The sequence below is a fragment of the Chelonoidis abingdonii genome, chromosome 24 (assembly GCF_003597395.2).
Source record: "Chelonoidis abingdonii isolate Lonesome George chromosome 24, CheloAbing_2.0, whole genome shotgun sequence".
Taxonomy (NCBI): Eukaryota; Metazoa; Chordata; order Testudines; family Testudinidae; genus Chelonoidis; species Chelonoidis abingdonii.
Window position 1 is genome coordinate 2,629,286 of NC_133792.1, and position 17,658 is coordinate 2,646,943.

Below are 17,658 nucleotides of genomic sequence, written 5' to 3' on the forward strand. Positions count from 1 at the left end.
AGAGACTTCCTCTGATTCAGGTGTTTCCCCCGTGAAATGCTCAGTCATAAATTCTAAGCCCACATTCCAAGTGTAAAGCTATGTATGAAAGCAAATCATATAGCTGCTGTGCCATTAGAGTGGAGGGTAACTTCACATTAAAATGTAGCCATGCTGTAGGTACAAGACTGTAATGAGACCCTGCAAATTTGCAATTAGGATGGCAAATACTGAATTTTGAAAACAATCTTAATGCGGTAAAATGTACTATTGATGATAATCAATACTGCTGCTAGAAAATGCCAGTCTCACTACAGAGGGGAGGGAGGTGCAGCAGAAGACACTCTCTGGCTATACAGATCAGCAGTGCACAGCACAGCAAACATTCAGGTTTGGAAAGGAACAAGAAAGGGAGTTGCTTTACTCTAGATATGTTTTGCCTTTTGTACCCTGTAGCTGTCTATGGAATCAGCTTGTCAAGAGGGGATCTGGGGTGATGGGCTGGAGAGGAGAATGAGATTGCAAGTGCTAAAATACTCCTGCTTTCTTTAATCAAACACATGGCTTTTCAAAGAACACTGGCAGCTCTCAGATCCTGCATATTCAGGCGGTGTAAACAGTGAACTGTTGGAGAAGCCTTGTTGTAGTGATGTTGTGAAATCGAGTGGTGCTCTTTTGTTTGGGAATACTCCCACTGGAAACTTTGGGATTCTTCATTAGACCAGTTGTTTTTCATACAAGTCTGAAGCTGTAAGAGCTGAAGTATTTACAGTTTGTGTCTTCTGTTTCCAGGCAGAGTCAGAGATGGCTCTGGATGCGGAGTTTCTTGATGTGTATAAAAACTGCAATGGAGTAGTGATGATGTTCGACATCACCAAGCAGTGGTAAGAGAGGAGCAGTGATATAGGCAGCTTGAGTCTTGCTTGTTTAATCAAAACAAATGATTTTTAGATCCTGTGATTTCTAGACACACAAAAGTCCAATGAGCTGAAACAAGTTCCTGGCACCTAAAATAATTTTGCATTATGTTCTGGCCTGTTTTTAATCTATTTCCCTGTAAAACACAATTTAGATCTGTTCTAAACTAGCTGTCTCCCTCCATGTCCACTGATCTGTAATCCCCACTGTGCAGCAGACTAAGGGAAACAATTAGAAAATGCCTTTTGCAAACGTTATTCGTCCAGCACCCAGAGTATGCTGAGCACCTCCGAAGGTAGATGACAAAGTGCCTGCTCCAAGGACCTTCCAATCTCAAGTGTAGGCATAATATCTAATGGGAGAGATGAAAGCTGGGAACATGGAAGAAAGCCCAAGGGCAATAGGGAAATGTGGGTTTGTAGGTGCTCTGTGGGCACAGCTTGGGACTTCATTTGTTGGGCTCTTTTTATCCCCTCTGCTAAGGGAGAGGAAACATGGAAGCAGGGATGGGAAGGGAAGGTGAAAGTGAGGAGTGCAGGGATGGCAGGAACTTGGGAAGGGGAAAACAGAGTAGTCCTGGTGTGTCAGGGGCATTGATTGGCCCAAACTACTACCACTGGCGCCTTCAGCTTACAAGGGAGAATTGCTGTCCTTTGGCTGAAAAGGTGCCATGAACCCTACGGGCAGAAATACATGAAGCCCTAATGGGAGAGGGTTATCCATTGCTGGAACTCTCTTCTGTAGGCCTCACCTCCAGATGCAGTGTGCTTTGGTGTGCTCTTTAATTTCATTAGAACTCTTGGCAGACTTCTACACTCCAGCACTTCAAAGTAAATGAAGGACAGGCGCTAAAGCCATCTTGCTCATCAGTATAATAGATCAACCTGTCTAGACACTGGGATATAGATCATGCAACTTTAGACTCTCTGTATTGGTACAGTATGTACTGGCTTGTATGTCTGCAAGACAGGGATACTTAAACACAATTTCCTTAGTAGGACAAGACAAGGAGAGCCCTCAGTTAAAATGATAAACCTGAAGTGGATCAAAGGAAATATTTCTATATGTAGCATGTAACCTGTGGAACTCACTACCACAGATAATTGTCAAGGCAAATAGCTTAGCACGCTTGCTGATTCTATGTATAAGAATTGCACTTCCTATTCCTGAGGGTTTTCTGCACCAAAAAATTAATTCTGAGTACAATATTTTAAAATTCTGCAAATTTATTTGTCAATAAATAAATGTGGAGGCTCCAGCCTAGCAATGAGGTGCACAGGCCACTGGTTGCACTGAGGTGGGAGATCATCCTGCAGCCTCCCCCATCCTCAAACAGGGACTTGGCAGTAAAGCCACACCTGACTATAACACAGTGCAAGAGCCAACCCTGTTTCAGAAACAACCTGGCCTCTGCACCGGGCACACCAGGTGTGGGTAGACAGGCAGGCTCAGCCTAGCGGGATCCAAGTGTAGAAGGGCTTAGTGTGGGGAAGAGGGTTCTGTGGGGGCGAGTCTGGGTGTGGGTGGCTCAATGTGGGGATCTGAATACACTGGGGTTTGTTGGGGGGTTTCAGGTGCAGGGGCAATGGGACTTTGCAGGGCAGTCCAGGTGAACAGGGTTTGGACTTAGCAGGGGGTGGTCTGGATGTGAGGGAGGTGGGGTTGGGGTGCAGTTGGTTGGTGCTCAGTGGGGTGGGTGTCTGAGGGGCTCATCAGGGTGGTCCGGGGCTGTGTGTACACTATTGGGTGGGGGTTCAATGTACCTACTTAATGGGGGAGCCCCAACTGCAGCTGCTGCTGAGGGGATGCCACATATTGGGCTCCTGCTTCCCCCCCACTCCTGCTTCCCCATCCTCTCACCCTTCCCTACTTCCCCATACCCCACCCTCTCCCCTCTCTTATCCCTCTCCTTTCCCACTGCCTCTTTCCTCTAGCCTTGTCATGCCCCCCCTTGACCTTCCCCACCATGGGCACTCACTATTGTACAGAAAACAGGATGGATCCCAGCACTCAGAAGGCTAGCACAACCAGCACTAGGACTCAGGAAGCAGCATCCAGGCAGCTCTGTGCTCACAGAAATTAAGGCGGGTGGGTGGGCACGGGCACATGACTCCGTGTGCCCCCCCCACATACTTTGCCTCTGTTTTGGGGGCAGTGCCCCTCCAAGCTACACCCATGGGCATTCCCAGCCCCACCCCCACCCCAGCCCCAGTGCAGCTTCCCTGTCACTTTCTGCAGGGAAGCAAAGAAATCTGCAGTGGGGACATGTTTTCCTCCTGCGCACAGGGGTGCAGAATTCCCCCTGGAGTAACTTGTACTAGCTTTGATGAAAATAAGGGCATAATCCCAATCACCAACAGGGTGAGGAGAATATTCTCCCTATCCTCACGCAGCAGTGCAGAGTGTAGCCTTCTCCTAGAATGTTTTATGTTGGTCCCTGCTCAAGGTACAGGCCTGAGGTAGTTGGACTGTTTTGCTTCTGAATGAATCTCTGTGAAATAACAATATTACCTCAGAAAGTGTCTCAGTGTTGTCTGTAGGTGGGCCTCAGGAAACTCACATGTGAGATTTGTATTTTTGATTTTTCTGTTTGCTTTGCAACTTTTCTATGTGCTAGTTTCCATTGTGTGCATGTAAGCTGTAAATGCAGTAATATTGCTAAGAGAACAACTAACCCATCAAGTGTGCTCACACTAATTGTTTGTTTCACCTTTTATTTGGTAAAGGACATTTAACTACATATTGAGGGAGCTTCCTAAAGTGCCCACCCATGTTCCAGTGTGTGTGCTTGGGAATTACCGTGATATGGGAGAGCACAGGGTCATCCTGCCAGATGACATGCGGGCGTTCATTGATAATCTGAACAGGTAAACAGGGCTGGCACCATACTGGCTTTCTGGGAGAGCAGCACTCCACCCCTTCTTTTCCATGCAATCCAGCGCCAATTAACAGCATTGCTGTTCTCTTGCAGACATGTGTGCACCATTGAATTGCTCCCTTCCCTGGTCATCCAAACCCCTTCTCATCAGGTTGGGTTTGATATCCCTGTATATTGTCGCTTTATACTGGGCTTTCTACTCACTCTATGGTGTTCTTACCGAACGTAAAAGGCCTGCACTGGGGAGCGATGGGGGGAATTCTCAGTTTCTAGAGCCAGTGAATAGCAGGGAGTCCCTGTGGTGCAGGCCTTTCAGAACAGCCCTGTCCAAATGGAATTGTACTTCAGCCCTTCCTTTCGGGTATCTTTTTTTTTTCTTGCTGAAAGATTTTGAATGTTACATTCCCCCCCCCCCCCCCCGCAACTGTTCCATGAACACCCATGCTCCGAAACCAGCATAGTGCCCCTAGCTTTTTCTCCCTCTCTCCCACACCCTAGAGATTGAGCATCCCCACTGCAAGACTACATACAGATCCTGATCACTTCCAGGCTGTGTTCTCCCAGCTGCCTGCCAAGCCTGTACTCTGGCATTTCTTTGAATCTGTCCCCGAGCTCTCTCTTTAATTATAGCTGTTGCCCTTGTTGGGCAGGAGTCGATCTCATCCTGCCTTTCTCCTTCTGAGAGTGGTTTTTACAAAAGCTTTTTTGTGTACAGGTTTTCTTGCAAAGTCTCTCACTCACTCATGCGTACATCAGACATGTAGAAATGGAATCCATCACAAAGAATGGCTTCGTACCAGTTCTTTTACAGCCACGTTTATACATGTTATACACACCATTATCCAAGGTGAATTTAATGTAAGTTTAATGCCCAGTGCTGAGGTTTTTAATAGCTTCATTTAGGTCTGTTTATAGTATTAGAAATAAAAACATGCTGTAAGAAACAGACTTGTACAGCTGTGAAATACTTGATTCAGTAAAACATTGACCTAGTGTCCCAGCAGAGCAGTTCGTACTGTCAGTTGCATGACACGATAGCACAACAGCTGCATGCAAGCCTTTCCCTATCAGCCTTCTAAAGGGTGAAAGAGTTAATTTGGCTCCTTATGAGCTGTAAGCAAAATAATGAGCCCCCAGCAGGATGAACTGTCAGCCCAAGTCTTGGGGTTGAAGATTTGCCTGGGAGATGAGGATTGCTCATGGGATAGAAGTCAGCACGTGCCTCTGCTGTGTGTGTAGTCAGTCGGTCTCTGTGTAATTTTCTTTTCTCTACTCATCTGATTGGGAACAGACCTCCTGGCTCGTCTTATTTTCGCTATGCTGAATCTTCCATGAAGAACAGTTTTGGCCTCAAGTACCTGCACAAATTCTTCAACATCCCATTCTTGCAACTGCAGGTAAGAGTCTGGGATTTACATGGTGGGGAGAACTACCCTTTCCAAGGAACTCGTGGGGATCCTTTTTCTGTGATGTTCTGCTTTTCAGTTGTCAAAGGAGCCTGGACAGATTGTTGCTTTCGGGAGAGTGTTGTTAACAAACGTGACTGGCCATTTTGTTTCCCATGATTGCAACGTGTCACTGCTGGTGAAGTGCGTGCTCTTCCTTATTTACCTAAGCATACTCTTATCAATGTATAAAGGTTCCAAGGGTCAGTACCGCGCAATGAACAGGATGCGCAGGAATAAATATGTACCTTGCAGTGTTAATAGGCCACCAAGTCAAAATGGTATCTAAACTGTTACATACACGTGTATTTTTGCTAATATACAAACTTTTCTTACGTGACCAAGTAATTAAAACTCAATTAAGAAAATGTCCACCAGCGAACTGAATGGCTTACGGGGTGTATGAAGAGTTGTTTGTGTCCTGATTATCAATTGAAATTAAGCCCACTTTGGTGGTAGCCACTGATCTTGACTCTGAGATGGTTGTTCAGTGGTCTGTCTGATTCCTTTGGACAGGTACCTGCATCTTGGAAATCTCTCCCCCTTGTTGGCAGTCTCATCAGAGAGGCAAGGACTGAATAGGCCATGGTGGGTGAAATATCTTGTATCCCACAGGGACTGTGGTCCTGATGGCATTGTGAGGGGAAATGTGTGGTCTGGTGGCACTGCTACTGCTGTACCCTCTCCATGGTCAGAGGACTTCAGATCATACTCTAGCATCTTTCATCAGCACTACATTCACTTTAAAGAACACATTTTGCGTACATATATGTATCTAGAAGAATAAACATAGCTCAAATGCTAGTCTAGACTGACTAAAGCTCAGTTAATGTCTGTCATCAATTCAGTGGTCGGTAAAGCAAACACAGCAAAGAAAGAGACCTTGATATAAAAACACAGTGAAATCCAGCTAGATAGTAAATTCTCCCAGGAGAAGCTGTATAAATCTGACACTTGCACTCATCTCTGCACTCAGTAGAGAATGTCCAAATCCCTAAAGCTGCAGTCTGGTGGTACAGATATTTGAGGTTGGTAGCCTCAGTTTCTACAATAAAGTGCCATCCTTCCAAAACCCACTCAGAATAACCTGTTCCCACATTACTGCTGGAGATGCAGTCTTACAGGTCTCCCGTTTCTCCTCAGGTAGATCTGGAGCACCAGCACGAACTTTCTGCCAGCCTCACTGGGCTTCTGATCACAGTTCATAACGATACTCTTCCCTGTCAATATGTGGAATGATTGTCTTAAATGGAGGCATTACCAGAAAGTGCTCAAGTTTTTCATAGCTTTGTCTGTGCTTAACAGCTGCTTTAGTGAGAGGGGATCTTAAGGGACTTTTCATTTACATATGCTGAGAAAAAGCAAACTTAATGTACGTGATTTATGTAACTGAGAATTAAAGCAAATAAGGTTGCTTAATAACAATCTTTAAACAATCCAGTATAATAAAGTAACTGAACCGAACCAAGAGGCAATTAATGTCTGTTTACATGGAAGCTCACAGAATGTGATTTAGTCAGAGTCCCTGTAGGGCTAAGATTGAGTAGCCATTGCTCAGATGGGTGATGTGCTTGTGTGACAAACTGGGAATGTTCTTAATGTTGCTCTGAATACTGTGTTGGTGCCTCAGTGTCCCCTATGCAGTTCTTAATATCTAGGTGGTGGGATACGGGTGTGTGATTGCGTGATTGCGGCAGAGCAAAGGGCCAGTGCACCTAAATGCCTGGCACTCTGTCTCCTAGCAACTGATGGCCTGGGCCCCTCTGCAAAGGTGCCAATTGAAGGTGTTGGAGATAGAGATCAGGTGACCTCCTGGCCCAGGAGGAAGGGCTGGGAGGGGTGTGTTAGTCTAGAGCTGCTGCGGGACAGGAGGGAAGTGCAGACGTGGGGGGTCTGGCTCACTCCCACCGGCCCCCCCCCCCCCCCGAAATGGACCCGGTCGAGGGGTCCGTTTCCTGTTACAAGCCTGTCTTTAGCCCCTGTTCCTTGTCCTCGAATAAACCTCATAGTTTTACTGGCTGGCTGAAGAGTCACATCATGACTGAAAACGTGGGGGTCCAGGACCCGTGGCCTTCCCCAGACCCACTGGGCGGACTTGCTGTTGGGAAGCGCACGGAGGGGCAGAGGAGCTGAATGCTCCAAGAGAGACCCAGGAGGTGAAGATGTGTGAGCTTCTTGCCCTGAACAAGTCTGCTCCAAGGGGGAGGAGGCTCCCCAAAGTCCTGACTGGCTTTGTGGGGAGCTGTTCCAGAGCATCGCCTGGTGACTCCGTGACAGCTTGAGACGACCTACTTGCATTCTGAGTCTCCTCTATTCACTAGAGATGTCATCCAGTACAGTTCACTGAGTGTGGTGCTGGGTGCAGTTGGCTGCAGCAATACCTGAAACACAAATCCAGAGTTAATGTATGAAGAGGTGAAACAAGTTAATGTTTTACCAGCTACTCTAGACTCTCTGTCTCAGCTGTTAGCTCCACACTGAGGGTGGGAGAGGATTCAAGCAGGATCCTGCTCTGTCACGAGGGCTAGAGCAGTGTTTCTCAAACTGGGGCCACTGCTTGTGTAGGGACAGCCCCTGGTGGGCCAGGCTGGCTTGTTTACTTGCCCCTTCTGCAGGTCTAGCCGATTGCGGCTCCCACTGGCCGTGGTTTGCTGCTCCAGGCCAATGGGGCTGCTGGAAGCGGCGCGGGCCGAGGGACTTACTGGCCACTGCTTCCAGCAGCCCCCATTGGCCTGGAGCAGCGAACTGCGGCCAGTGGGAGCTGCGATCAACCAGACCTGCGGATGGGGCAGGTAAACAAACCAGCCCTGCCCGCCAGGGGCTTTGCCTGCACAAGCGGCGACCCCAGTTTGAGAAACACTGGGCTAGAGGCAGGACTTTGATTGGCATACACACTTGCATCATTGTTTGGTAAAAATGCATGCAGAGATCTTGGATCCTGCACTAAAAGCCTGCAGCTGATCAATTTTGACCTCTCCCTGTCATTAAAAGGCTAAGATGGGCATACTCCAGTTGATGCCACCTTACGAAGGTACTTGGAATTTCACTTTCCTCAGCCCTGAATTTGTTTCTCAGTGCTTGTCAGAGTCTGTCAGGCCACTGACATGCTCTCCAGCTACCTCTCACAAATATATGCAGGGTTTTGAATGCCACACTTCCTGTCCCAAAGCTCAGAGACCACACAGTGAGTGTTTCCTTTGTCAGCTGTATTTGTAACTGGTCTCTTGGGAAAGGTTGGAACCGTTCCAAAACAAATGACTAAATTATGTGGCTCAGTCACTGCAAGTCTCTGCCTTCTCCTGCTGTGCTAATGGGAGTCTTGCTTTTGGATTCAGTGGGAGCAGGAGTGGGCCCTTGTGGGTCACTAAAGAGAGGAAGTGTAACACGTTGGAGAACAGCATGTGATGAGTGTGCACTAGACCTAGCCCATGGTGATGCTGTCCTTGCTTTCAGAGAGACTCAAAGTCTCCAAAAAAAATTAACTGCCCTTTCTCTGCCTTACAAAGTAAGGGTAAAGGAGAGGAAATCTCTCAAGTGCAAAAGGCAAATAGTTTAGTCAGCCATTCTGCCTAATAGTGACTTGTTTTGTCATGTATCTAAACATAACCTCCCACAGCTCTTGGTGGATTAGTTAATTGTATCTCATCCCAGGTTGCGCTCTCTCTCTCACAGGACCAGTGTTCTTCCAGTCTGGTACGTGGTGGTGTGGATTAGTCTTAAATTATTCTTCCCTGTCTTCATCTTACTCCTGAATTTTGTATCAAGAGAGCGGAGGATGAAACTCGTACTCTGAATATAAAGCAAGTCCCCTCCAGCAGCCCAGTCTCCTCACTTATCTATCAGCTGCCTGCCATGAGCAGGACTGATTAACTCCAGAAAACAATTCAGTCCCCCAGGCTCCCTGCCTGCCCTGCCCCCGCGCTGCTTCGGGAAGCGGAAAGAAGGTGGGGGAAGAGGGGTGCAGGGGTGTGGGTTGCTGTTGCTTCAGGCATCGCCCCCAGCAGCTCCCATTGGCCGCAGTTCCCCATTCCCGGCCAATGGGAGATGCTGGGGACGGTGTCTGAAGCAACAGCAACACACCCCTGTGCCCTTGCTCCCCCATGTTCCAGCCGCTTCCCGTAGCAGCGCAGGGGGCAGGCAGGCAGGGAGCCTGCCCTGCCCTGAGTGCGCGCCGGCCTGGAGCCCACCCCCTGAGCCCCTCCTGTAGTTGAACCCCCTGCCCTGAGCCCCTTGCCACATCCTCCACCCCGACCCCTGCCACACCCCTCCTGCAGCAACCCATTGCCCTGAGCCCCCTGCTGCACCCTGACCATGTGCTGCACCCCGTGCCCCTGCTGCACCCTGACCCTGTGCTGAACCCTGCACCTCTACCCCTTGCTGCACCTCTCATCCCTCCTGCACCCCACAGCCCAACTCCCTGCCCTGAGCCCCTGCCACACTCCTCCTGCATCCTCTGGGGGCAGGAAGGGGGCAGAGTTGGGGTGGGGATTTCAGGGAAAGGGTTGGAATGGGGGCAGGGAAGAGGTGGGGCAGGGAGTAGGGCCTCATGGAAGGGGTGGAGTGGGGGCAGGGCCGAGGACAGGGGGAGTGGGGAGCTGTCAGTAATGTGGCCCTCGGGCCAATGTACTAGTCCTCATGTGGCCCTCATGGTCATTTGAGTTTGAGACCCCTGGTTTAGTGTGTGTGTCTCTGTGCAACAGCAGCATGTGTGCTGGTGACCAGATTCCACTGTTCACAAAACGTTTGCCTTCTCACTAGGTTTTTGGTCTGTAGACTACACTCGCTTGCATTTTAGGCTATTAGAGAATGTCCTGCAGTGAATGATGCAACTTTCCCCACGCTGTTCTAATATGTGAAGTAAAGATAGCCTATGGATTATTAAAAATAAACCTGAGTTCGTTCTCATAGCAGACAACTTGAAGGAATGTTGAAAGTTAGGGAATTATTAAAACGACTTCACAGTTCAGGGTAAAACTTGGGACATCTTTCTACCTCCCCCCTCTTTTCATGCTTCAAATTCATAGATTCATAGACTCTAGGACTGGAAGGGACCTCGAGAGGTCATCAAGTCAAGTCCCCTGCCCTCATGGCAGGGCCAAATACTGTCTAGATCATCCCTGATAGACATTTATCTAACCTACTCTTAAATATCTCCGGAGATGGAGATTCCACAACCTCCCTAGGCAATTTATTCCAGTGTGTAACCACTCTGACAGGTTGGAACTTTTCTAATGTCCAACCTACAACCTCCTTGCTGCAGTTTAAGCCCATTGCTCTGCTCTATGTCCTTAGAAGCTAAGGTGAACAAGTTTTCTCCCTCCTCCTGATGTGACAACCTTTTAAGATACCTGAAAACTGCTGTCAGTCCCCTCTCAGTTCTCTTTCCAAACTAAACAAACCCAATTCTTCAGCCTTCCTCATAAGGTCATGTCTCTAGACCTCTAATCATTCTTGCTGCTCTCTGGACCCTCTCCGTTTCTCCACCTCCTTTCTTGAAATGCAGTGCCCAGCAGAACTGACACAAACTCCAGCTGAGGCTAACCAGCACAGAGTAGAGCGGATAGAATACTTCTCGTGTCTTGTTACAACACACCTTGTATGCATCCCAGAATCACGTTTTGCTTTTTTTGCAACGCATCACACTGTCGACATCATATTTAGCTTGTGGTCCCATTGTAAACCCCTAGATCCTTTCTGGCTGTACTCCTTCCTAGACAGTCTCTTCATCTGTATGTGTGAACAAGCGTTTCTTCCTAAGTGGAGCCTTGCATTTGGTATTCCTGTTAAAACTTCCATCTGTTTACCTCAGACCATTTCTCCATGTGGTCCCTATTTTTGATTATGATCCTATCCACCAAAGCAGTTGCAGTCCTACCAGTTTGGTATCATCTGCAAACTAAATAACGTGGTAATTTCTATGCCAATATCTAAGGCGTTGATGAAATAGAACAGAAGTCGGTCCCAAAACAGACCTGTTGGAACCCCAACTTGTTATACTTCCAGCAGGATTGGGGAGCCATTAATATATCTCTGAGTACAAGTTACCAGCGACGGTAATGCACTTCACCTTATAAGTAGCCCCATCTAAGTTGTATTTGCCTAGTTTATTGAATAAAATATCAATCGTGAGCCTGTATCGAAATGCCTTAACCAAGTCTAGGTTACACACATCACCGCTTCTCTCCTTATCCACCAAACTCGTTATCCTATCAAAGAAAAGCTATCAGATGGTTTGAAGACACGATTTGTTCTTACAAATCTAGCTGGCTATTGGCCTATCACCTTACACCCTTCCAAGTATTTGCAGATGATTTCCTTAATTCTGCTCCATTATCTTCCCTGACACAGAATTAAACTAAACTGGTTTGTAGTTTCCTGGGTTGTTTTTTATTCCTTTTATAAATAGGCCCTATATTTACCCTTCCAGTCTTTCTGGAATTCTCCCTCTCCCACGACTTTCCCGATAATAGCTAAGAGGCTCAGATACTTCCTCTGTTCAGCTGCTGATAATTCTACGATGCTTCCATCAGGCCCTGGTGACTTGCAGGCGTCTAACTTTTCTACGTGATATTTTACTTTGTTTTTTTTATTTTATCTTCTAAACCTACCCCCCATCCATTAGCATTCACTGTGTTAGGCATTCCTTCAGACTTTCTCGGGTGAAAGAACCAAAATACAAGGAAGTCATTAGCATCTCCTGCCATTTCCAAGTTCTGTTACTGTTTCTCCTCCTCACTGAGCAGTGGCCTACCCTGTCTTGTTTTCCTCTGCTTAAATGTAATGATCGATAGTCTTCTGTTTCCACTTTATTCCTGTAACTAGTTTGAGCTATTTTGTGTCCTTTGCTCTTTCTAATCTTGCCCCTGCATTCCTGTGTTGCCTATATTCACCTTTGTAATCTGTCCTAGTTTCCATTTTTATGTGGCCTCCTTTTATTTTTAAGAATCATGCAAGATCTCCTGGTTAAGCCAACCTGATATTTTCCCGGTATTTCTCTCTTTCCTACCACAGCGGAATACCTTGCTTTGGGCCCTTAATATGTCCTTTGAAAAACTGCCACTCTCCTCAGTTGTTTTTTCCCTTCAGTTTTGATTCGCCATGGACCTACCTGTCACTCTCTGAGCTTACCAAAACTGCCTTCCTGAAATCCATTGTCTCTATTTGCTGTACCCTTCTACACCCTTCCCTTAGAATTGTGAACCTGATTTCAGGAATACCTTTCACCCAAGCTGCCCTTTCTAATTTGCAAATTCTCAATGAGTTCCTCCCTATTTGTTAAAATCAAGTGTAGAACAGCTTCCCCCCCAGTAGCTTTTTCAACCTTCTGAAATAAAAAATTGTCTACCATGCGGTCCAAGAACTTATTGGATGGTCTGTGCCCCGCTGTGTTATTTTCCCAACATATATCTGGATAGTTGAAGTCCCCCATCACCACCAAATCTTGGGCTTTGGATGATTTTGTTAATTGTTTAAAAAAGCCTCTTCCACCTGGTTAGATGGCCTGTAGTAGACTCCTAGCATGACATCACTCTTGTTTTTTACTCCTCCTTTTAGCCTAACCCAGAGACTCTCTCAACACTTCCGTCTCCTATGTCCATCTCTACCTCAGTCCAAGTGTGTACATTTTTAATATATAAAGGCAACACCTCCTCCCTTTTTCCCCATCTGTCCTTCCTGAGCAAGCTGTACCTACCCACACCAACATTCCAATCGTGTGTATTATGGATGAAGCCCATGTTTGAACAGTCACTATCAAAACCTAGCCCAGTGTGGGGTGCTTTTGGTTGATTTTGTTTGTGAGGGAAGGCAAGCAGGCTGCTGATGGTGGATTTTCCCATATGGTATGGAGTCAGAAGCTGAAGGTTTTAGCATTTGGGTATGGGACAGTTGAGACTTTAAGCCTTGCATTGGCAGTCTGGGATTGTTCACCAAGCACATTAGCAAGATGTTTCTTCTAAGAAGTCAGCAGTGAAATAGTTAATGACATTTTAAAGTGTTGTCTTTCTGTTTCGGAGCTAAGAAACCCCTGGGTTAAGTAGGGCTGTTCGCCCCTCTGAGCCATTGTCTCAGGCCATATCATGCTAAACCCAGGGTTGAGTTCAATCCTTGAGGGGCCATTTAGGGATTTGGGGTAAAAATCTGTCTAGGGATTGGCCCTGCTTTGAGCAGGAGGTTGGACTAGATGATCTGCTGAGGTCCCTTCCAACCCTGAGAGTCTATGATCCTATACCACTGTTGTTGGCGTAACTTATGTCGCTCGGGTGTGAAAAAACACCCCCCTGAGCAACATAAGTTTCGCCCGCAAAAGTGGTAGTGTGCATACGCTGTATCTCTGGGAGAGCAGCTACTGCCGCTCGTGGAGGTGGTTTTATTATGTCGACTGGAGAGCTCTGTCCTGCTGGCACGAAGCGACTTCATGAGTGATCTCACGGCAGCACAGCTGCATCCATTCAGCTGTAAGCTTGCTAGTTTAGACACGGCCTTAGGCTGTCCACATTCAGGAAGACAACACTGCATTGGTTTGTCTAATATTGCCTCCCTCAAACAGTGGAAACACATGAACCAGGTGCTGAAATTCATGACTGACTTAAAAATCGTAAGAATTTTAAATACATAAATGTTGGGTTCTTTTTTCTTTGCCCTCTGGTTCTTGAGGTCATAGTTTCAATCTCTCTTCTGCAACCCTGAGGGCTAGACACTCTCTTTATTTTTTTTATTTTTTTAATGAAAGCTGAAATTCTTAAATAATTTGATTCGGGGAGGGGGAGGGGGTATGACTAGATAAAATATCAAATATTGTGACTCTAAGTAAAATTTCAGAGTTGGGCACACTGGTTTACATTCAATTTGTGTTTACAGGGTTATTTTAACAACCATGTTGACTAGAAACATAGCTTTCTAAAATCTGAGGTTTGATTCCAAATCACAGTTCTGTGGCAAATTGCTTGGCTGCAGATTACATAGGGCCCTGGCTATAAAGAAGAAAGGCCAGGTAGATAGGTGCTGGGATGGCTTAGAAATGAGTCTTCTCTTAAGCAGCCATTATGTCTGCTGTAAAGGGAAATGAATTTCTTGGTGTCAGAATCTTCAGTGCATCTGTGCACTAATAGGAGCATCGTTCTTTTCTAGTCATCCAGCTGGATGACTGACTTAAGACCCATTAAAAAGCAAATGTGTGACTCACTGCACTAGCTGAACACTGCCTAATGGTGATAATGAAGCGTTCCTGTATCCAGAGAATCTGCAAACAGTGTTGGTGCAAAGTACTGATATCACTGAGGTGCATAATTTTGTATATTCTTTCACAAAGGGACTTGTAAGCAATTCTTTATTTGAAATTCTTATATTATTGCTCTGTAGCCTATTACAGTGCTGCTTTGTGAACAGCACTTTCCTACGCACAGCGCTGTTTGTGACACACACTCATCCTTGCAACAGAGGATGCTGACTTTCAGAATGAACACCTTGTTTCTGCCCCTCGGCTTTCCGTTGTATTCCTTTATTTAAGTTGAACACTTTGCTGGGGGCCCTAGCTGCTGTTTAATTCATTATGATGGGTAGAGTGGTGACATTAGTGCTGCTACAAGATCTCTCTGTACCGGCAAACTCCCAGATATCTCGTACAGTGACCTTTCCTGCTCAGACTTCTGTTTTATTTTCCTTTCTTCAGAGGGAGACATTGCTACGGCAGCTGGAGACGAATCAGCTAGATATTGATGCGACGTTGGAAGAGCTCTCAGTGCAGCAGGAGACAGAGGACCAAAACTACGAAATGTATGTCATTGAGCCCTCCTTTCTAACCTGTTTGCTGGAATCTATGTAGCTCTTGTCTGTTGGGCAGCACTACACTTTACATCAACCATGAGCGATCCAATGGATATCATTTAGTATTTGTTTGGATATTTCATTTCTCATGTAAAATGCACCTCTACCCCGATATAACATGAATACGGATAGAACGCGGTAAAGCAGCACTCCGGCGGGGGACGGGGCTGCGCATTCTGGCAGATCAAAGCAAGTTCGATATAACGTGGTTTCACCTATAACGCAATAAGATTTTTTTGGCTCCCGAGGACAGCGTTATATTGGGGTAGAGGTGTAGGAGATTCTCCAATGCAAAGCTTGTTCTTTGGATTCCCTTCAGACATGTGACCTACAGGAGGGGAGAGAAATGGAGGTGGAGCTGGGTAAGATGAAATGGCAGAGCGGTAATGAGGCACATGATACAAGGATTATAGAGGAGTATGTCACAGCCTCTAATGGTGGAAGGGAATGCTCACAGTGCTCTCTAGTGCTTCAGCAGGGAAACAGTCACATTCTTTTGGCAGTAAGCTTGTTGTTCCTGTCTTCTGGCTAATCACTTTTGCTTTCATTTAGTCTTTGAGACACTAGGATATTTTTTTGTTGATCTCTTCAGTAGTTCTAGAAGCTTATTAAAATGTGGTCATATTTCAGTGTGTGCATCCACTTAATTCCCTGCTTGTAGTGAGTTTCCACTGTTAGCCTTGTAGAGCCAGTACAGCTCTGGAGAATGAGTTGCATTCTGTTCAGATGTGGGCGTTATCAACAGTTGTGTTCAATAACTTCCAATTGCAGGGTATTTATTGTGGTAATGTGCAAGCCAGACAAAACACAGCTTGGCTTTCAGGTTCTGGAATGAATTTGAAGCACTGGTAGTCAGAAAAAATCTCTCGTAAAATAAGCAGATTTATTTGGTAATCATGGAAACCATAACTACCCTCCACCATGCCATATTACAGTTGCATTTCAAAATAGAATCAAGCTCTAAGTTACATAACCTTGGTCAGTGTTTTTTGTTTTTGTTCGTAAAGCACCTTGAGTCACTCAGCTAAAAGGCAACTATATACACGTAAAACAGTATTTCCCAAATACTGCATTCCTATCATAGAATCATAGGGCTTGGAAGGGACCTCAGGAGATCATCTAGTCCAGCCCTGTCATAGTATTCTTTCCTCAATCTGAACCTTAGAGTCCAAAAATGAGGTACTAGCATGAATTCCTCTAAGCTTAATTACTAGCTTAGATCTGATACGCTGCCACCAATCAGCACTCTGAGTGCCTGATAAACTCTGGTCTCCCCAAAACCTTCCCTGGGGACCCCCAAGATCCAGACTCCCTGGATCCTAATACAAGGAAAGTAAACTCTTTCCCTCACTAGTGCCTCTCCTAGGCTTTCCCTCCCTGGGTTACCCTGGAAGATAACTGGGATTCAAACTCTGAACTTAAAACAGAGGCTCCACTCACCCAGGGCCATGCAGATTCAAGCTCCGTTGAATCTAACAAGGGATTCCTCCCCCTCCTTCTTTCTTCTGTAGTACAGACTCAATTCCCTTAGAGCCTCCAACTGGGGAAAAATAAAACAGGTCTTTAAAAGAACGTGTTTTAATAAGAAAAAATTAAGAATCTCTGCTACATACAAGATGGAAACATACAGGTCTTTCTCAGCTTATAGACACCAGAGGAGAAAAGCCTCCCCGCCAGCAAATGCAATTTAACACCTCCAGCAAACTACATCAAAAAAAAAATCTGCCCCAATAAGAAAAACAATTAAAAGACTATAACCGCCTTTCTACTTAATACTCACTATTCTGAATATATAAGAGACTGTAGCAGGGAGATTGGCAAGAAACCTGGTTGCACGTCTAGTCCCTTCCAGGACTCAGAGAGAACAAAGCAAAAGCCAAAAACCACAAACAAAGGCTTCCCTCCACCGAGGTTTGAAAGTATCTTGTTTCCTGATTGGTCCTCTGGTCAGGTGTTGCAGATCACTGTTTGTTAACACTTTACAGGTGAAAGAGACAGTAATCCTTAGCTATCTGTTTATGACAAGCCCCCAGCTCAAAGCAAGACAGATCGCTATAGGGAAAACCAGTGATGCTGAATGAGACCCACTTAGCCACTGCAGATATTGTTTTCTTCTGGGCAGAAGCTATGGTATTGTCCATGCTCGAAGGACTCATTTGTGGTGTCTGTGCTACCAGTTCCTTCCCTGTTTTTTTGAGGGTGGGGTCTGTGTGCTCGGTCCATAACTGGTATCAGTCTAGAGGGAGCAAGCATCCTGCTGTATTTTATAACTGGTGTGTTTCCAGGGCTAGAGAGAGTACTCCAGTGTCATGGCAACAGGAGCTGTAGGGATATTGCCTTTCACCGAAAACTAGTATTAATTATTTGTGTTGTGGTAGCACCTAAAAGCCTTGGCCCCAGACCAGGTCCCCATTGTATTGGGTGCTGTGTGGACAGACAAAAAAGATGATCGGTGCCCCAAAGAGCTGCCAGGTTTGTTTACAATCTTCTAATATCTTGTGGTAGGAAGTTGAAAAATCACTTCAGTAGAAGCCACAGACACTTGCAGAAACTCCATGAATCTAGACAACCACTCAGTCTGTGTATCAACACCTTTGCCATTCCCTTTTCCAA

General features: G+C 46.1%; 1 protein-coding gene across 6 annotated transcripts in view; it reads left to right on the plus strand.

Annotated features, from left to right (window-relative positions):
• RABL6 (RAB, member RAS oncogene family like 6) overlaps positions 1 to 17,658 on the plus strand; it is a 108,556-nt gene that overhangs the window by 38,766 nt on the left and 52,132 nt on the right. For 3 of the 6 annotated variants that reach the window (XM_075060516.1, XM_032770793.2, XM_075060517.1), the window contains 5 exons: positions 772 to 863; positions 3,624 to 3,764; positions 5,067 to 5,172; positions 5,737 to 5,787; positions 14,891 to 14,994. In XM_075060516.1, coding sequence (XP_074916617.1) covers positions 772 to 863; positions 3,624 to 3,764; positions 5,067 to 5,172; positions 5,737 to 5,787; positions 14,891 to 14,994 — 494 coding nt within the window. The remainder of the gene's footprint in view (positions 1 to 771; positions 864 to 3,623; positions 3,765 to 5,066; positions 5,173 to 5,736; positions 5,788 to 14,890; positions 14,995 to 17,658) is intronic. The other 3 variants (XM_075060519.1, XM_032770798.2, XM_032770796.2) reach the window with 1 other exon arrangement.